Source organism: Lactuca serriola, chromosome 4, assembly GCF_051521515.1.
Source record: "Lactuca serriola cultivar US96UC23 chromosome 4, Lser_US96UC23_V15, whole genome shotgun sequence".
NCBI lineage: Eukaryota > Viridiplantae > Streptophyta > Magnoliopsida > Asterales > Asteraceae > Lactuca > Lactuca serriola.
Window position 1 is genome coordinate 46,995,777 of NC_136411.1, and position 21,997 is coordinate 47,017,773.

The following is a 21,997-nucleotide window of genomic DNA, read 5'->3' on the forward strand; positions in this document are numbered from 1 at the left end:
TTACAATGCTAATATGGTTAATTGTATTTGGTTGTTCAAAAAGAAACTTAATGTTAATAGATCTTTGGCTCGATACAAGGCGTGTTTAGTTGCAAGAGGACGCAGTCAACGTCCGGGTATTGATTGTGGTGAAACATTTAGTCCAGTTGTTAAACTGACTACTATTCGGACTATTCTTAGGCCTCGTTTGATAGTTGCTGACTGAGAAAGTGCTGACTGGGAAAGATCTGTCTGGGTAAGAAATCCTGACTGACTAAGAAATCTTGTTGTTTGATTGTACATCTGACTGAATGTGCTGAGTGATGAAAAATGACCATTTTACCCTTCTGTTATATATAGTGATGTATTAAGTTGCCGAATAATTATAGAAACATACATATTGTCATACAAAATGTAAATTACACACAAATAAAAAATGTCATACAAAATGTAAATTAAACATAAATCATTTAATATCCAAATAAAAACATAATGAAATTTAAAATAACATAATAATTTAATGTAAAGTAGGTGAAAGTAGTCAATTTGCAATCTGATCACGCAAAGCACGCATATATTCAACGACTTCTAGACCCCATTCTATGCCTTGTATGTTTTCTCTATCAATTCCCCCACCTTGGACGTCAGGAGTAACCATAGTGTCCTCCTCAAAATTTCTAAACAATTCATCTTCTATATTGTATTTCCTTATAAAATTATGGACCGCAACACAAGCAATGACTATGTCTCTTTGCACTGTAAAAGGATAAGGAGCCATTTGTTTTAAGATTGGGAATCTCGCCTTCAATACCCCGTACGCACGCTCAATAACATTTCTAAGTTGTGCATGAGCATAATTGAACCTTTCTTCTCTTGTTAAATGTCTGCCTCTTCGAAAATCGGTTAACCAATACCTAGTATTGCAGTATGGATCCATAAACCCACGAGTGTTTGTATATGCGACATCACAAAGGTAATATTTATCTGCAAACGAATATGACATATTATATAATGACACATATTATATAAAGAAGATAGATAATAAAAATTATATAAAGATTACAAACCTGGTGGAGGAAATGGAAATCCAGAAGTCGAATTGAATGCAACTTCTTTCAAAAATCTTGAATCATGTGCTATACCCTCCCATCCAACCCAAACAAAGGTGAATATCATATCAAAATCACAAATTCCTATTACATTTTGAAAACATTCTCCTTTTCCTCTTCCTCTATAACGAGTTTGTTGATCAACGGGTACAATCGCATGTACAAGAGTTCCATCTAATGCACCTATTACTCCGAAAAAAATATTTTTTAACCGTCTATGCCGTTCTGAGTTATGTCTTGTTGGATTAGGAGTTGTTGGTACTATAATTTCTTTTGCAAAACACATCATTGCTGTTAGGACCTCATGAAAACATTGATGAATCGTTTGTGTGGAGTGATGAAATCTTCCCTTAACCGCGTGAAAACGTTCATTATGTCCTATAACATGTAAGAAGATAGCCATCCTCTCTTCAATGCTTATTGTCCTACTATCTTGCAACCAATTTTTTTCGGTAAAATGGTTGCATAATAGTGCAAATACCTCTTGTGTAAGACGCATCATATCGAAACATTGTGTAGGGTCTCCGTACATCAAATCTTGCGTATACGCATACCCGCTTGAATCATTTTCTCTAATTCTATGAATTATGATTAGTCTGTGTCGGTTTGACCTCAACCAATAAAACACAAGTAGAAGAAAAGTTACAACTTCACCATCAGAAACCATACTTGACCTGTTACAAACAATTAGGTAACATGCTAAAGTAAAAAAAAATCATGCACCAAAGTCATATAACAAACATTATATAACATAAAACTAGTAAATAACAAAAGTCATATTCAATATCCAATAACATATCATCCAAACTAACAAAAGTCATATAACATAAGATGCGAAAGTCATCAAACATAGGATCCAAAGTAACCAAAAAAACAAGAAAACATCATCCAAAAAAGTCATCAAACATAGGATCCAAAGTAACCAAAAAACTAGTAACCAAACTTTTCTACCCGCACCGATCAAAGGTAACCATACTTCCTACCCGCACTCATCACCCACGACTCACAACTAGTATGCGAAAGTCGTAACCAAACTTTTCGAACATCAACACTTTCACCAAATAGCAAAAGAGCGGTCTTGTGTCTTTCATCTTCTTCTCCCTATTCCATTTTGTTCAATTTCTCCATACACGCATCAACATCCTTATCCATTTCACTTTTTTCAATTCTTTCATTTTTTTCCACTAACGACCTTGCAAGCTTGACAATCTCCTCTTCAACTTCTAATGCCCTTGCATCTCTTTTTTTCCCACCAACTCTTTTGTTTCCACCAACTTCTGTATTTTTTGAACGCCCCGAAGATTCTTCACTTGCACCTACATGTTGTGATGAGGTTTCCATTGGAACATCTTCATCAAAATCCTGGGCACTAAACTCTTCTACAGGACGAGGGAGTGTAGAAGATGGCCCCCAACTTTGAAAGCCGGTTGAGGTCGACCCTTCAAATAGTTGGGTGCAAAGATCTGAAAACAACAGGGGTCTACTTTTCAATGACAACACGTACTTGTTCAACTGTTTACAATTTTTATAATTATTAGTTTTTTTATAAAAATAATCATAATAGTATTTGTTATAAAAATATTACCTTCCCCTCTTCCTTCCATTGTTCATCGGTCAGATTAAATTTATTTTTTATAGGATCATATATATTGCCGGTTTTGTTTTTCAGTTTCACCCAAGCAACATACTTTGATTTGTAGTAGTCAAAGTGGTTTCTCATTTGCTTTTGATCAACCTCTTTACCATGTTCGTTTATCAGTTTTTCGCGTACTGTCTTCCATGAACTAGCCTTAAGCCCAGAACCCTCACGACCATTAGTGTTTATTTCATGGATACATGCATCAAGAAAAGTTTTGTCCTCACTTTCGTTCCAAACCAACATCCTAAAACATTAAAATAATTTTCTACCAATGAATCAACATCATAGCTTATAAACAAAAAAAAATTCACAACATTGTCAACAAAGCCTATACACAAAAAAAGATTCACATCATTGCCAATATACACATGATTTCACAGCTTATACATAAGAAAAGATTTTAGATTTTGTTCCAAACCAACATTGCCATCATAAACAAAAAAAAAATCACAGCTTATAAACAAAAAAAGATTTCACAGCATGATTTCACAACTTATAAACAAAAAAAAATCACTGCATTGCCATTTCACACATGATGTTTAACAAATTTCACAGCCTATACACTTGATGTTTAAAAGATTTCACAGCCTATACACACACAAAAAAATCACATCATGTTTAAAAGACTTCATAGCTTATAAACAAAAAAAATCACAGCATTGCCAATAGACACATGATTTCACAGCCTATACACATGAAAAAATTTCAGATTTTGTTCCAAACCAACATTGTCATCATGTCTTTAAGATTTCACATCCTAATAACAAAAAAAAATCACAATATTGCCAATACATGCATGATTTCACAGCTTACATAACCAATTTTCAGATTTCATAAATTAGAGCAAAGAATGATTCTAATTTCATAGCATTTAAACACATAATTTCAAATTTCATAACATTACAAGATGAATTTCTGATTTCCTAACATTAGACCAAGAATAAATTTTGATTTGAAAACCAATTTGTGATTTCTTATCAAATCATATACAAAGGAGAAGGAAAAATAATTTTCACAGGAAAACATAGCACCTGTTTTGACGTCGATCCTGTCGGAGCTTGATCGGAGGGAAGGTCGCTGGCCGGCCGGTAGTCAGACTAGGGAGGGACAGCGACGTTGGAGAGACTCGATCCCGTCGGAGCTCGATCAGAGAGACTCGATGGCGGCCTAATTCCTTGTTGTCTCTGTATTAGGTCACGATAAGGAGAAAGAAACGAGAGGGCATGGAGTTAATTTTTCGAGTCAGCTATGTCTTATGGTCTGAGCGAGATCCTTATGAGTCAGATATGTCTGATTGAGAAAGCTATTTCCCCAAACGTATTTTGTCTGACCGAGTCAGCCCAAATCGCTGAATCGGTCCCAGTAAGATGATAACAAACGGCCCCTTAGGCTTGTTCTATCACACCACTGGCCTGTTCATCAGTTGGATGTGAAGAATGTGTTTCTTTAAGGGCAGCTTCAGGAGACCGTTTATATGCACCAACCACCGGGTTTTTGAAACCCGTCACTTCCTAATCATGTTTGCCTTTTTCAAAAATATCTTTATGGTCTCAAGAAGGCCCCTAGAATGTCGTACCACATAGTTGCTTAGTTTATCACTCACTTTAGCTTTGTCAACAACAAATCTAATTAATTTCTTTTCATATACAGACGGGGAGATCATAGTGCATACCATCTTCTTTATGTTGACGATATTGTGTTAATTGCATCTTCCATAGGTCTCCTTCAGCATGTCATAATGACCTTGAGTTCATAATTTTCAATGACTGACTTGGGATCCTTAAATTACTTTCTTGGAATTTTAGCCACTAGAGATCGCCATGGAATGTTTCTCTCTCAACAAAAATATGCTACAAAGATTTTGGTTAGAGCACATATGTCTAATTGCAAACCCGCTCGAACTCCTGCAGAAACTACTACAAATTTTGATGGTACAACCCCCAGTTGAGGATCCGACTCTATATCACTGTCTTGTAGGTGCTCTTTAATACTTGACATTTACTCGCCTAGTGTAACGCCCGCATATTCGGGCTAATCAATTTAGACACAATAAACATCAAAAATTACTTTTTGATGAAAGATTATTTATAATAAATAATCTTAACTAAGTTATAGTATATGCCACAAGGGTTCCGTACATATAAAGAACGTTGAAATCTGAGTTATAACAAAGAACTTATGGTCTATCGAAGTTTCATGGAAAAACCGACACAACACCAGGAATCATAAAAAGTGGGCTTGCGATAAAATACTTTCTAGCCTTAGCGATCCAAACAAAATTCGAAGTATACGTTAAACTGAGAGTGTGCATGAAAAGAACGTCCAAATCTGACTTCGTATGAGGAAGTTATGATTTTTCTAAGATTTAGCGTAGCAGTGCACAGCCCAGAATCCAAATTTTAGATCGAACGATTTTTAGCCGACACAATCTTAACGAGAATCGAAGATATCATTAATAGGAGCTCAACGATATAAAGACAGACAAAAACGGACGTCGGATGACAAAGTTATGAATTTTTAACGGACTTTACCTGTCCAGGCCTGTTAAAAAATAACTTTAAAAATAAATTAAAAATTAACAGACGAAGTCTAAATGAAAGTTGTAGAGTACATTGCAGCCTACGCGCGGATATAAAGAACGTCAAAAACGGAGCTTGTATGCGAAAGTTACGGATTTTAGAAGATAATTAGTTTTTGGAGTAATCTGCGAGTGACACGTGGCACAATCCTGACCAATGCTTCCTCCCCATGCCTTGCCACAAGATGGTGACACTTAGCACTCAACTCGACGATTTGGAGGCTCAAAACTCGCCAAGTTGGGCCATTTCCCAGCCTATAAATAGAGGCGCAAATCTTCAATTTCCTTCACACCTCTCCCATTCTCTCTCTCTCTCTCTCTCAAACATCTCTCTAAACCCCTCCCAAGACTTAGTACTTCCCAAGTGCTAAGAGGCAAGTCCCGGAGCGCCAGAAGGCTCCGAGAAGAAGAGCTTTCGGCTCAGAAGTTCTACCACCGCAGAGCCTGATTCCTAGCCAAACCTCCTAGTAAGTGAGTTATGCTTACTCTACTTTAAGTATAGCTTATGTTTAAGTTAAATATCATTATTATGAACTTATACACAATATATATATATATATATATATATATATATATATATATATATATATATATATATATTATAAAATATAATATACAAAGTATTATTATAATATCTTATAACTACTCAGGGTACGAGGAATCTGGTTTCAAGGGCCGCATAGGGTTGCTGGATTTCAGAAGTGCTATAATGCGAAAATGGTCCTGCCCTTCGGTGCTTCATATCTGGCCCTGTCTGTACATAGTGGTTGAAAAGTATTGTTTAACACTTGAAAAACAATATTTCTCGTAAATAGTCGCAATAAATATTAGACTAAAATCTAGTGGTAATAATAGTAGGTTTCGTCGAAGGAAAATAGAATCGTTAGAAGCAAAGCGCTGCCGAGTTTGGAATCATCACTTTAACAAGTGATTGCATATTTACTTTCATCTTACACATATATATGAAGTATTTAATATAAATTACGTGCTATGTGTGCATATTATCTGCGTTCCTGATATCTATGCTAGATGAATGATCTACACATGTTTACGTGGTTTAAAATGTATAAATATTTTTATACTTATAAATATATATTGGGTAACTATGGGTGATGAGAGATAGGTGATGATAGAAATGTGATGATAACTAGGCGATGATAGATAGGTGGTGATAAATAGGTGATGTGGGATGAGAGGAGATTCCATAACCTTGACTGGCGATGTAGTCATCTACCAGAGTATAGATGGCGACCACAGACCATTCTAGACAGTTATGTGGAAACACCAACAGCCTCATAACCTGTAGGTGATGAATTGTGAGTTCATGCGATGTTGTAACTACATATTCATGCGATGATACTCTAACCCACCCTTACTTTGAATTATAAGTTCAGGCGATGTTGTAACTACGTATTTATACCCTAACCCTTACTGGAAACGTATTGGGGGAGTAATCCCCGAATCAGTATTTTCTATGCGATGTAGGCGATGATCCTCAGGAAAAGTCCTTAGGAACAAACATATAAGGAAATGAGATGTAAGGAGATGAGAGGTAAATATGATGTAGGAGATGACCCTTACGATAAATCTTTAAGGAGGATTAAATGAAGAAAATGGGGATGGGTAATTGGGTTAATTGTTTGACATGAATTATGTGAAGAAACAATTTAACTATATTATTATGGGTTGAAAACCCTATGTACTCACCAGGTTTGCCAACCTGACCTATTCAGTTTATTTATATCACAGGTGTCGATATGAAGCTACATTACATCGAGAGATTAAAGGAGATGTAAATCATTAGTGTAAATGAATGTAAGGTCTATTTATGCTTATATTTCTGTATTGACGATGACATCCCAAAGTTTTAATACAAACAAAATACATTTTCTTTGGAAATGCTTTGATAATATATTTATCATGTTTTATGGGAACAAATACCGCAATATTATTCTTTAAAATGAATACTCTGATTTTCAAATAAGCATAAATAAAATTTTTAAAATGACCATGGATTTGGGGATGTCACACCCAGACACTTCATATGTTATTCAACAGGTTTGCATGTACATGCATGACCCCAAAGAGACCCATTTTGCTTCTCTCAAATTGTTTCTACGATATATTTAGGGTACATTGGCTCATAATTTATAGTTATATGTGTCCCTTGCTTGCGGCCTTATTGTCTACTCGGACGCTGATTTGGCTGGCTGTTCCTCTTCCAGGTGCTCTACCTCTGCATACTGTGTTTTTCTCCTTCAAAATTTACTCTCATGGTCTTCTAAAAGACATCTGACATGGAACTATTTCAAGATCTAGTGTTGAGGCAGAGTATCGTGGAGTTGCAAACACGGTGGTTGAAACAAGTTGGCTTCAAAACTTATTACGTGATTTATATTATCCTCCTCTCACTACTACTTTGGTTTTCTGTGATAATGTTAGTGCAGTATACCTCTCTACTAATCCCGTTCAACACCAATTCACCAAACACATCAAGATTGACATACACTATGTGCGCGACAAAGTTGCATCGGGTCAGATTCTTGTCCTTCACCTTCCCTCATCATGTCAATATGTTGACATCTTCACCAAAATGCTCCCATCTTCTTTATTTATTGACTTCATATCTAGTTTGAACGACCGCTCAAGACCTACCGTTCAAACTACGGGGGGATGTTAGATGTAATATGTATTTGTATGTTATATTTTAGTTAGCCCATTTATTGTGTTCATTAATTAGCCTATAGTTGTACATTGAGCCCAATTGTATTTTTCTTATATATATTCCACATGAAGGCTCGATGCCTCTTCATGGGAAAATATGCACTATAGCATTGTGTCTTAGTGAAGAATCATCATCTACCTATTCATCTCTTAATGAATAGATGTATATTCCTCTTATAATCTCTTTATTTCATTAATCTAGGGTTTAGGTGTTTTATGTCAAATGAAAATTTCATGTTGTTTCTAATTGTTTTAATGAAGTTCCTAATTGTTATCTTATCTCTATAACATTGTTTCATCATCAACTTCTTCCATATTTTCATGATTGAAGTTTGATGGAGATTTTTGGACGTTTCTAGCTCTAGTATCCTTGATCTCAAATTTGTAACATCCCAAAAATCAACCATAATTTTTTTTTCTAAAATCATAGTATCAATAATAAAAAGAGGGGTTCCATCCAACATCATCAAACATAGTATCACAACATCATCATAAAAAATAGAAGCTAAATTCTTGTTTTAAAAACATAGTCATAAAATATAAACACAGGGTAGATGCCATGCCCTCGAGAATGTCCAGATAACCCAATCAAACTAGCTCCTTGCCCTTCAAACATGAAGGACCTGCAACTAAAGACATAAAATAACAACTCTAAGCCTAAGGCTTAGTTAGAATTCATAACACTTATTCTTTACATAGATCATAGGAATAGATTAATAATCACATCTAACTTCACATATAAATACATAAAGTATGCTAGCATAACTAACCCCAGTCCACTATATTCCCTCTAAGAGGTCTATCTTAGTTGAACTAATATTGAACACTTCCTTTTGAGAGTTATATCATAGTCTTACATCCTTCGAATCCAACTAGATTCCATCTGAGGGGTTGATCTTGTCGGAATATATAACATATAGTCTATATAATAAGTAATTTCATGAGAACTCACGTGAATGATCCATAAGATAAACCCACACAACGGGCTAGGCGACACTTATACTACCTCAAATCACTACATAATAATTAACGCAATTTAATAACTAAGGTCACACATTTATTTACCCATTCTAATTGAAACTAAATCAAATAAAAGTCAATCCATGAGCAAAATACCATTTTTCCCATTTAAAGGCCCATACCCAACATAGTTGACCAAAAATCAAACTTGGTCAAAAGTCAACAGCCACCACGTTGTGGTTAATACTTAGTGGTGTCATCGTCTAGTCACGAGGCTCCATTGATTACCACATCATGGTTACTTAGTGACCATGCCACCGTTCATCTGGTAGAACAAGACACTCGTTAAGCTCTTAATCCTTACAAATCAAGGCTTAAATTCTCAGGTTTGAACCTTTCCATTGATTTAATGGATAGAGTTTCCAAATTTATCCATTCCCATGTCCAAATCCTTCTAGATCTATAACCCTAAATTGATTTTGTCCATTATACTCTACAAACTTTTCATGGTTGGTCAAAAACACAACAAAAGACTTTTTTTATGAATCTTTAGGGTCAAATACCTGCTTATAAACAAGAAGGAGTTATAGATTTTGCTCCTCTCCGAGAACATGGAGTCAAAATGGGTCAAAACCCATGATACCTTAGATTTAAACACTCAAATAAATCCAAACATAAGTGATGAAGACTTACACGGGTCAAGGGAATGCCCAGAAGAAAGAATACAACTAACTTCTTGCTTTGTTGCTTCCAAATGTGCACACTTCTCCTTTAATGTGCAAAGATAAGCATAAAATTAGCTCAAAAGGCCAATAGGGGGCTAGGTTTTGGTGCATAAGCTCTGTGGATGATGTGGGTTGAGGGTGGAGGAAATCCTAACTGTCATATTCTTTAAATAGAGCCCAAGGCCCAAGACCTAGGGTTTTGAGTCCAACCACCACCGCATCGCCACTTAAGTAACGTGGCTGTGCTATAACACACATTAAGAACCGTGTTGTCGTTTTCAAAACCCTAATTCCTCAAACTTGGAGAATTTTGATAATTGTAGGTTATATTTGAGGAACGGGCGATACAAAATTTAATGATTTAATTGTGAATTGATTGAGTTTTTAGGCTTGTATCATGCTCTAGAACATCAAGGCATCATCATCCAACCCATGGAATTATTGATTCCATTTCCAATTATGGAATATAAGGATTTGGAAAAATAACTTGATGTCAAGTTGTAATTTCATTTCGTGGTTGAAGTTTAGATTGAAATATAGGTTGTAGTTGGAGTTTGTAACTTAATTGTTAAATTATGGTTGATTCTCATGCTAACTGTTATTCTTTATGATGATTCATTGTTGTGATTCCATGTTTCTATAGAGTTTTGTGATTGGAATTACTGATTCCAATGGTGAATCACCAATTGAATTGAAAAAAAATCTTTTAAAACTGATCAACCCTTGTAAAGCATTAATTCAACTAGAAAATGATTTACTTAAACAAAACTTATAATGTTTTGGTAAATTTACAAAGATTTCATAAGTTTATTATATTATAAATGTTTATGTGACAAAACCAATTTTTTCGGCCCGAAAAGACCTTTTTTGTATGCTTATTTTAAAATAGAGTATTCTTTATAAATACGAAAATTGTCCCATAATAAAAATGTGAGATAAAAGCAATTCCGAAGAAACGATTTTCATTGATTATTAAAAACTAGGGATGTCATAACTGATACAAGAAACAAAAGCATAAATATGGTCATTACAGGCCTTACAACAAATTATTGTACTAATGGCCTAAACTCTTTTAATCTCTCAGCGGATTCAAACATCACTATATATTACCTTAGTACCGCTACTTGTGATACAAAAAAACTGAGTGGGTCAGGCTTAGGAGCGCGATGAGCACATAGGGTTTCCAACCCACAATATTATAATTAATTTGTTTTAATTATATATTTCGTATCAAATAAATTACCCGATTACCCATTCTCGTTATTCTCACTCCCCTATCCTAAAATGATGATCTCGTGGGACCTATTCTAAAGGATCATCGGGTAGATGATACCGCTTTGGAGATTCCTTAGCAATATATGTCAATAAGGCAACCATGGGGAAAATAGAGTGCCCACATGAATATATAGTTCATCAATATCTACAGGTCATACACTTGTCCATGTGTGGTTCATTTATCACCTACAGGTCGAAGACCTGCCCCTATATGGTTCATTTAACATTTACAGGTTGAAGACCTGCCCATGTATGGTTTATCTATCACCTAGAGGTTGTAAACTTTCCCGTGCATGATTTATAATCACCTACAGGTTGCAAGTATGTTCATGTTTCTCCATAATTTATCTAGAATAATCTGTGGCCATCCTATATACCCTATTATATGACTACATCACAACATTATTAGTAAAGTCATAACCTATCTCTTCGTTATTTGTCATCAACAATCACCACCCAGTATAATATAAGTATGAAACTATATGTACGAATAGATTAAAAATCATCTAATATTTTTTCATATAACACAAAACATCTTAAGCATAGATAATAAGCACATATAGAAATTAATCATCTAAATACTTCATATCTATGTGTAAGACGAATGTAACTATTCACTCACTTGTTAAAAAGTGGACGAATGATGATTTGAGCATCACTCCGCCTAACACCTTATCTTTTCCTTTAGAAATACCTAGATATAGTTATCACTAAGTCTTAGTTTTATATCACTCGTGACTATAATAACGATAGTCTAGATTCCTCAATAATTCCAATGAATACTGATCTATAGATGATAAAGAGCAACCAAGTAAGATCGTATCGGAGGTAGGGCCCGTTTAGTATACAAAGTATAATGTTTGGAAATCCCACATTAAACACCTCACTAAATCTAGACTAGACATCACCCCGTAAGTAGATCAATCAGTATTGTAACCTGGAATCACTGATAAATCTTATTTATAGATTCATAGTAACGACTAAGAATATAAATATAAGTTACACTTGAAGCATAATAATTGTAGCTTAACTTATAGATATTACTGAAAAAATCCTAGATAGTTCGTAGGAAGAACTTCAACTGAATATTTCTATCTCTTCGATAACTTAAGGCTCCAATAAAAACTTGTAAAATCTAAGGGAAAATCGAGCTAAAACTTCAAAGAAATGCATAGAGAAGATTTAAAGGTGTGAGGGAAAGTGTAAGATTAATCCTTAGAATTTAATGATGTAAAATAGTCATGCTGACTCAATCAGTGCCATCATCTCTCAAGTGCCAGCGTGAAGTTATGTTTGTAAATTCGTGTCAGCGTGATATATATATATATATATATATATATATATATATATGTGTGTGTGTGTGTGTGCATATGTATGTATGTATGTATATATATATATATATATATATATTATGCAATCTCTTGTAATTAAAGAATATACGTAGTTAGTTAGTACATCCAATATCTTAGTGATATCGGATATACTTTATTATTATCGTAGATTAGGTGATATCCATGGTTTGCAGGGATTCACATAGTATTCACTTTTCTCTATATACTAGGGTCCAGATCATTGGTTGATCATCGAACGCTAGAGCTTTGTGTTTATTCTCTTTGTGAAAACCTTTGTGTTATTCTTATGTGTTCTTTTGTTTATTCTTATTGTTAGTTAATATCGATCAAGGAACCTACGGAAGGAATGGGGCTTCGCCCTCTATTTATAGATGATTTTTGACCATGCGCGTCATGCCTATACAGGTGCACGTCACGTACTCGTGTTATACTGCTCCTTTAGGTTGTTACCATGTGTCGCAAGGATGGTGGTCCGCGTCTCCCTTCTAGAAGATGTGTGAGCCCCGTAACCTACCTACATGTGACGCTTCTCAAAAAACTTCATAAAATCGTATCTTTCTTGTACGAGCTCTGTTTTTTACGTTTTTTTTGTCCATGCATATCTATCGATGAGCACCACAACCTTCATTTAGACTCAGTCGGCTAATTCTCACTTATTTTTAAATTTAAATTTTTAACAGGCTTAGACTGTTAAATTCCGTATAAAAATCATAACTCTTTCATACAAATTATGTTCTCAACTGTCTTTATATCGACGGAATCCTGTTCACGATATCTTCAACTCTTGTTTATATTGTTTTGGTTAAAACTCAACCGATCTAAATTTCAATTTCTGTGTCGCACACTGCTATACTGAAACTTCGAAAAATCATAACTTCCTCATATGAAGTCAGATTTAGGCATTATCTATATGTACACTCTCAGTTTTATGATTACTACGATTTTCGTTTAGATTACTCAAGATAATAAGCAATCGATCTTTGATTCATATTTTGTGATGTATTTTGCCGTATAGGGTCGGACGCAAAACTTCAAACAATCCTAAGTTCTTCATATGAAGTCAATTTAAGTGGTCCTTATATCTACGAAATCATCATCGTGACTACTTCAACTTTAGATAAGATTATTTACTATATCCTAAATGTCTAGCTTGAATTTGTGGTTGTTACAGTTTAAGACATCTCAACTTCATAAATGATGTTTCGAGTCACTTAAATGGATAGAATCATAATCTTGAATTTGATTAAGTCTATTAGAAGTTTGATATGATGATTAAAAGTTGATTTTGAGTGTACTAATAAGCTCATATTACCGATCTAAGGTCATTATAATAAATCATCTGGATCTATGGATTTAGTGGTGAGATTCAAACTTAAAAGTTGACTTTTGAGCTTGAATTTGAACTAAGTATCACATTGTTTGTTTAATCATGGAATGAAGTATGTTAAAATGGTTCTAAAATATTTCTATGTTAGTTTGTATCATCTTAGATACAAATTTGGGGTAAATATCCAAACTAATGACAATTATTGGAGTTTAAAACATAAAATTTGAGAAACTAAAAAATGTTAGTTTAATCCACAATCCAAAAATGTTAGGGATATTATGATAGTGTTAAATCATGTGTAATAAAGTTATTAATGTATTCCAAACATTAACATGGTTTAAAATAAAGTTTGAGAGAGTTTGGAGGTCATATATGCGAAGTATAATGCCTAAAGTGATAAAATAGCATATTTTAATATTTAAGTTGTGTGCATGAGGCACAAGGGTCATGTGGAATCCACAAGGGCCGTGTATTGGTCTCGTTTACCTCATGTCACTCAACAACGTTTTTTGCTCATAATTTTTTCATACGGAATCGAAATCACACATGAGATTTTTCTCCATTCATGTTTTAACATAAGGAAGGATTTGAGATAATAAAATTTCAGTTTCAAGATTAATATCTTAATAAGTGACTTAATTGGACACCTAATGGGATTTAACCAATCTTACAATACTCTTAGGTGACATTTGAAGTATTCTTGAAATATAAGGCGGGAAGTATTAGAGCTATGAAATAAACTCAAGGCGAGTTTAGCGAGAGTACAAGTACCTATCTTGTTTTCACACTCGATGTTTGATTCTATACGTGAGTTGTGTTTTTTCCTACATGGAATTTGATATTATATATGACGTTGGAGTTTCATTTCAATTTATATGTTTATTGTTGTCTTACTTGCTATGTGAATATAATTGGTACTTATTTGCATTCATTAAATCATTTTGTGATATCAATTGTTTTTGAGAAAAATTTATGCATAGTTTGAAATGGGTTTGCACATCCTTGTAACACCTCAGATTTTAGACCAAAATTTTCATTTTTAAAACTTCCAAAAACATAGTTCACAACCAAATATCAAGTACAAGTCAATCCCAAAACCACAAGTGTCATAGTTATCAGAGTAGATAAAAGATCATATCCCAATAATAAAGTCTCAGTGTGTGTACAATCAGACATTCACCTTCCCGCGGTCCTGTGAAGTACCTGCCACATAAAAATCAACAACTGTAAGTACAAATTTTAGTGAATTCCCCAAAATACCACATATAACTCATCATAAATAAACAACTATGGGTTATCTGTAACCTTGGGACTATCAACAGTCCTGATGAGCTAACAGCATGCTCAGGAGGTTATCAGCAACCCCCGGTTGGGTAATAGCAGCCCTAGCTAAACAAATATCATATCAGCACATAACACAACATAACACAACATAACATAACATAACATAACATAACATAACATAACATAACATAACATACATAATAGCTAGACCCAGTTGGTCATAATGTTACAGCTATCCTACCACAGATGTAATAGTAAGTGAGGAGATTCAACTGATACTGATGACACGAAAACCTAGCACCCGAACTTCCTGATCTAGAATCCACCTATTCAACCAAATAAATTACCCTTAATTAATAATTAAGGTCCAAAATCATATCAGGAGTCCAAGTCCACAGCTAAGACCACTAAGGGCAAAAAGGACCATATTGCCCCTCCTAGGTCCATACCCTAAATTTTGACCTAAAAGTTAGATTCAAAAGGGGTCAACAAAATTCAACCGAAGTCAACACCCAAAGAGTATGCTGGGCATACAACTTCCTACGTTGGGAGTACTACTGGCCATGCATACAACGGGGGTCGTCAACTCTACACTGCGTGTAGATGGGAGTACACACGACGTACACCTCGCACTCCAATTCTTCACTTCTTTTGGTCTTAATCCGTTAAGACAAGTTCTCCAACTATAAATCTGAGCTAAACAAGGTCTCTTATTCCATAAATTCATGGGCTTTAAGCCTTTGCATGGCTATGGGAAGCTAGATCATCATTTCACCCTTTTTCAAACTACTTTAATCATGCATGTGACACAAAAGAAGATCAATCAAGCATTTTTATCCATCTAGATGCCCTAAAATGCATGAAAGGACACCCTAAACTCTCTAGAGAGTCACAAACTCGAAAAGGTATACTTGAGGACCTAAACTCAGAAATCTTGCACCAAAAGAGATCTAAGATAATACTAGCCAAGTTACAAGCTTTATACCTGGAAAGCATGCACAAAGATGAATAGTTTCTAGATATCTAAATTGGATGGCAACTTCTTCTTCTTCTTATAACTTCACTCTTTCACTATTAGGGTCAAGAATCTCTTTAAGCTTGCAAAATCATACCCACAAGCATTTAGGGTTTAGGAAAGGTTGGAGGCTGATAAAGGTGGCTACAAATGAGGCTATCATATTCCTTAAATAGGGAGATAAGAAGTATTAGGGTTTGCATACTGAGCCTAGTATGCCTAATGTATTAGGTAGCCTCGACGATCTTGCTAGTGCATGAGTACGCTGCGCGTACTCATGCATATGCCCCGCATACTCACTTGCCATCTTTTACAATATAAGGACCAATTTTGACATAATAAGGAAAGGTTAATGAAATATAATTATACCTTGATTCGGAATGTTACAATTCTCCCCCACTAGGATTTGAATTCGTCCTCAAACTCTTCCTCCAGAAACAACTCATGATACTGCTCAAGCATCTCGGACTCTGGTTCCCACATCTACTCTGAACCTGTATGGTGCTGCCACTGAACCTTGACCAAGTTCACTACCTTGTTCCTTAAGGTCTTTAATTTACGATCCAATATGGCTACAGGATTCTTCACATAATTCAGGCGATCATCGACCTAAATTTCCTCTAAGGGAACCATAGTTGCCTTATCAGCTATACACTTCCTTATCTAGGATACATGGAAAGTATCATGGATCTGACTCAACTCCTCCGGTAGCTCCAACTGGTAAGCCACCTTGCCCACATGGGCCAATACTTGAATAAGGCCAATGAATCTGGGTCCCAACTTGCCTTGCTTCCTAAAGCAGATAACACCCTTCCAGGGCGACACCTTCAGGAGCACTAGATCCCCCACATGGAACTCTAGCTCTAAGCGCCTCACATCCGCATAACTCTTTTGATGGCTTTGTGAGTCGTAGATTTAATCAATTTCTCAACCAAAAACCTCAAAAAAACTTAAACGAAATATTTACAGTAGAATTGGAATAATCAAAAGCACTAGAGACGTGTACATAGGGTGCACTCTAACACTAAATCAACCAATTCATTCAAATCATCCTAAAACCGGTCACAATAAAAATTTACGACATTTTCATTTTAACAACGTATTAGTTAGTTTCCTCACCATACCGATATCATATATTACGAAAAGTCCATTCGCCTAAACCCATCGAGTAATAGAACCCTCGTTGTCTATAACGACAAACCGGACACAATCCCCCGACTCACCTTTTGCAACAAGACTCAGAAGTACCTACACAGGAGGCACCACGCCGTCCTAGCCTGTGCTGTGGATAAGAAACAAGAAGAGAAAGACATCATGGAGGTTGAAAAAGCCCGTAACCTTCTCGATATATTCCGAGAAGATCTCCTGGGAATACCATCCATACGGTAACCCGAGTTCAAAAATCAACCTAAGTGTAGTAGTTGCGGAAAAGGGTTGTGGTAAATGCCATCTCACCCAAGTTAATCACCCCACTCAAGTAGAGACTATGGACCCATACTAGTGAATCTATGATTACTAAGTGTATATATTGGAGCCCAATATAATCAAGATTCTACGGACTTAGGGTTGGTATTTCCGCTTTAAATCCTTTTCCTTGTTTGGATGTGGGCTTAGAATAGAATCACCGATTCGACTGTCTTTTCAATCTTAATATACACGACTTATAAACACAAAGAGATGATAGATGAATCAGTTATGAGTCATACCATGAACTCCATGACAAGTTACCCAGGATAGTGGATGGACATGCTACCACTTGAGCGATCATAGACAAATCAACCAAACCCACACACTTTCTACCGACCAAGGATACAAAGAAAAATAGAAAAGCTAACAGGAGCATATACAAAGAAAATTGCGAGACTGTATAGTATACCACTATCTATCATTTTGGATAAGGGACAGGCGATTCGCCTCGTGTTTTTAATAGTCGTTAAAGAAGTCCTTTTTATCACCCTCAAACTGAAAGACAAAGAGGAAGAACCATTCATCGAATCCTTATACAACATCAACTATTACATTAACATCAAGGTCACGTCATTCGAAGCTCTCTGCAGAAGCAAGTGTAGATCACCTCTTTGATGGGATGAGGTAGGTGACACACAAATAGCTAACAGGCAAGTTCCTAACAACACTTTCACCAGCCCCCAGATCATACGAGAAACTACAGAGAAGATTGTTCAAACCCGTGAATGATTGAAGGCATCCCAGGATCGGAAGAAGATCTTGTCTGATGAGACTCTTGTTATTCCACTGGATGAAATTGAAATCAACGGGAGTCTAAACTTCATCGAAGAACCGGTGGAAATCATGGATCAGGAGGTCAAAACGACGAAACAAAGCCGCATACCCATAGTGAAGGCCCGTTGGAACGCCAAGCGAGGACCTGAATTCACTAGGGAACACACGAATCAAAAATAAATAAATAAATAAATAAATAAACACCCCCAATTGTTTAGTGATATCTCGTCTACAAGTTGAATTTCGGGGCGAAATTCTTTTAACGGGGGGAGAATGTAACAATTGGTAAAAATAGGAACGATCGTACGATGCTATCTTTTGATTATTAAGCAATATGAATATTTTATTAAGAATGGTTGAAGGAATTTAACCTCTTTTATTTAAATAAGTTATTGTGAAATATAAAACAAGTAACTATTGATAAATTTCGTTATGATGTATGACATCGAACCATCACCGGTTTGTGAAATTAGCATATAACATCATTTAAACGCAACAAACTTAATTTTTGTATCAACATGTCTCTAGTTGATAAGTAAGTTAGGTTCTATGTAAAACGTTTGCTTAATAGATGTGAAGGATCTAAATTTGACAAATATACGAACCAAAGTGACAAAACGTGTTTAACGATATGGTTAACCGGTTAAATGTCACGAAATTATACATTGCTCAATAAATTTTATATTTAAATAAATTAAAATATAAAATGAATTATTATAAGGTATAATTAAAATGTATTTAAGTTTTTTTGAATAAAAAGAATAAAACATAAACATTAAAGTTCAAATACACAAAAACTACATTGTTAATTTATACTAAGTATACATGTATGTATTTGTATATATGTATTATTATCTAGTGAATGACTAGTTATAAGTCATGAATTAAAATGATTTCATGTAAGTTTTATGATGTCTAAATCAATTAAGATAAGAGGATTGGTGGAGATAAGTGCCAACTTAACTAATAAGTGCTTAATCACTTAAGACATTTTACTAAGAATGCTTATTAATCCCTCTTCTAATTTTCGAGATTAAGACCTTCCCTCTCCTTAACTAGAACTCCTAACTAACTAAATAACTAGTAGTTAGTTAGTTAACTAACTCTATCTCTAAACAACCACCCAAGCAAGTGGCTAGACAAGATCACATCACTTAAACTCACATCCCATCACAAGCTAGTCTAGGTTTTGTCCCCTTATCCTCTTCCACTCTTTCCTCCTTCATAATCACGAAATTTCATCTTCATTTTACCCTCATTTGACCAGCCAATACTCCAGGGAATTACTCTCAACCTTCATCTCATTTTCAAGCACAAGAACTTCCTTCCAAAGCCATCAAAACCATGAACTAAAGGGCTGCTGTCCCTTTTGTGTTTCAGCCACCATTTCACCCATCTACACCTTCCTTTTGCTTGATATTTTTACCACCAAATACCCCTGGAAGTTACTTGTTTTGATACTCAAAATTATTGATTCAAAACAGTGAGTAAACTACCCTTTTTCTTGCACTTTTGCTGTGAAATTTTCGTGACAGCAACATAGCCAAAAGAGTGGCTGTTTTGGAGCATCAAACCAACAACCAAAAGTTCATCTTCAACTTTCCATTCTTCAAGTATTCACATAAGGTGAGTTCATACCCCTACATTTTCATGTTTTATTCAAGTTTTAAGGGGGGGAATACAAGTTAGAACACTAAACATAACTCAAATTTAAATGACAGCTTTCTACAGAAAAGTTGAGTCCTGTTCACGGACTGTTTTGACCATCTTAAACTTAATATCTTTCAAAACTGTACAATATGCAAATAGTTCAAGTTTATACCTTTCTAATGACTACCCGCACGCGTTCATACGATTTTTCTACAATTCATGGCGATTTTTATAAAACTGCCTGTCATTTCAGAAGTGATTTCGGACCAGTCTGTGAAGATGTTCATTTTCACACTAGTTTGAGACCACTAAAAATCATAATAAAAATTAGGAACAAAGTAGACTCATTTTATAAACTCTCAGAGGTGACGGATTCAGTTTTTGACTTACGAGGATTTTTCTATGAGTTTTCTAAAAACAGGGACAGTAAAGGGCAAAACTGTCAAAAGTGGTTTATACATTTATTAACACCTTCTAACATTTTTTAGCAATGTTTATACATTAAGGAAGTTAAAACACAATCATTTAAATATGTTTAATTACCATTTTTACAAAAGTGATAAGTACAAAAAGGTCTTTAGTATCAAACTTAAGGATTATTTCATGCAAAGTTTCTAATAAAAACGTAAGAATATGAACAACAATTACGAAACATACCAAATCATCTTTTAAAATTTATACATATATATAACCATATACATATATATGTTTTGTTTACAAAACTTCTTTATGCTTTTATATTATAAATTGCATGCCTCTATATGTATAGTTATATAAGAAATGTTTAAAAGACTTAGAAAGGCTATCCACCCTGTTTCCTTTTCCTCGATTTGGATGTGGTCTGGTGGGAAATCGGGTACTCCTCCGAAGGTCGTTTAAATATTAGTTATATATCATGTATACATATATGGTCATAAATGTTCCACCAGTTAATTTAGTTTCGATACTCCTGGGTAGCAAAGGTGTATAAACCTACTTGGACACTCATCAATTACATTCTAGTAAACTATTATAGGAATAGTTTAGAGTAAACAAAACATTTTCACTACTACAAGAAATTACACCAGAGTCAGTTCATTCATGAGTCCAGACTACATGTTATATGAAGGAATACTTTTACATGAATACTTATACATGAATACTTTTACATAAACATTATATGGCAAATTACTACTACATGTTATATGAAGGAATACTCTTACCTGAATACTTATACATGAATACTTGTACATGAATACTTTTACATAGACATCATATGGCAATTTAATATTACATGCTATATGTCTAGATACGGTTATATTGTTCGCCTTTCTATCTTTACCTTGTGATTCAATCACATCATCGACGAGGTAGACTGGGACTTTATCTCCTAGTACCACATCATACTTTGAGGGACTAACCATTCCGATAACCACTGCTAGCTACAGAGGTAAATGAACAATCTACGGATGTTCTAGGTTGATACCATCGTGGGTATACAGAAGGGACTAACTATTCATAAACCCGGCTGTTAGCAACAGAGGTAAATGAACAGTCTACGGATGTTCTAGGTTGATACCATTTCAGGTATACTTAAGAGACTACTAATAAGAGTTAAACAAGGAAAAACCATCACATTTTCAAGAGATGCGTACTTTCAAAACAGTCAGGTCTAGGTAAAAGACTACTTTCAAAACATTCGAGTCTTGGTAGAAGACTACTTTTATACTAGTAGGAAATATGGGATTTTCTAGAGCTTTTCGTACTTATACTAAATGTTTCATCATTCATTTACCAGTCTTTCATATCAACTAATCAAAGCAATGACATTAAATACTTATGAACTCACCAGCTTAAATGCTGATCTACTCTTTCAAAATAACTTGTATTCTCAGGTTACAAATAGACAGGTGTCGATACAAGGTTCAGAGAAGACGGAGCAGTCAAGACTCGTCTTTTTTTTTGATAAGTTATTATCATATCTTGTACAATGAAAGAAAACACCTGTAACTAAAATTATACTATTGATGCAATGGATGATGTTGTTGCTTGTTTACTACTTTACATTTGTTGTGATGCATACATGACGTCCTCCGCCCCAGAACGTTTCCGCCGTTCGTGGTTTTGGGGTGTGACAGATTGGTATCAGAGCATTGTTTA

At 34.9% G+C, this 21,997-nt stretch overlaps 1 protein-coding gene across 1 annotated transcript; it reads right to left on the reverse strand.

Annotated features, from left to right (window-relative positions):
- Positions 1 to 520: 520 nt before the first annotated feature.
- On the reverse strand, positions 521 to 1,755 carry LOC145098325 (uncharacterized). The gene is made up of 2 exons (XM_079035962.1): positions 1,191 to 1,755; positions 521 to 963 (listed from the first exon to the last, which is right to left on the reverse strand). The coding sequence occupies exons 1-2, from the start codon at positions 1,753 to 1,755 to the stop codon at positions 521 to 523; spliced, it is 1,008 nt and encodes a 335-aa protein (XP_078892088.1).
- Positions 1,756 to 21,997: the final 20,242 nt, after the last annotated feature.

What these genes read in the sequence shown, in the direction of transcription:
- LOC145098325 (XM_079035962.1), bottom strand. Translation starts at nt 1,755, where the DNA reads ATGGTTTCTGATGGTGAAGTTGTAACTTTTCTTCTACTTGTGTTTTAT. An exon ending in AGGAAGAGGAAAAGGAGAAT is followed by an intron (nt 964 to 1,190) that starts GTTTTCAAAATG and finishes ATTCGTTTGCAG; the next exon opens with ATAAATATTACCTTTGTGAT.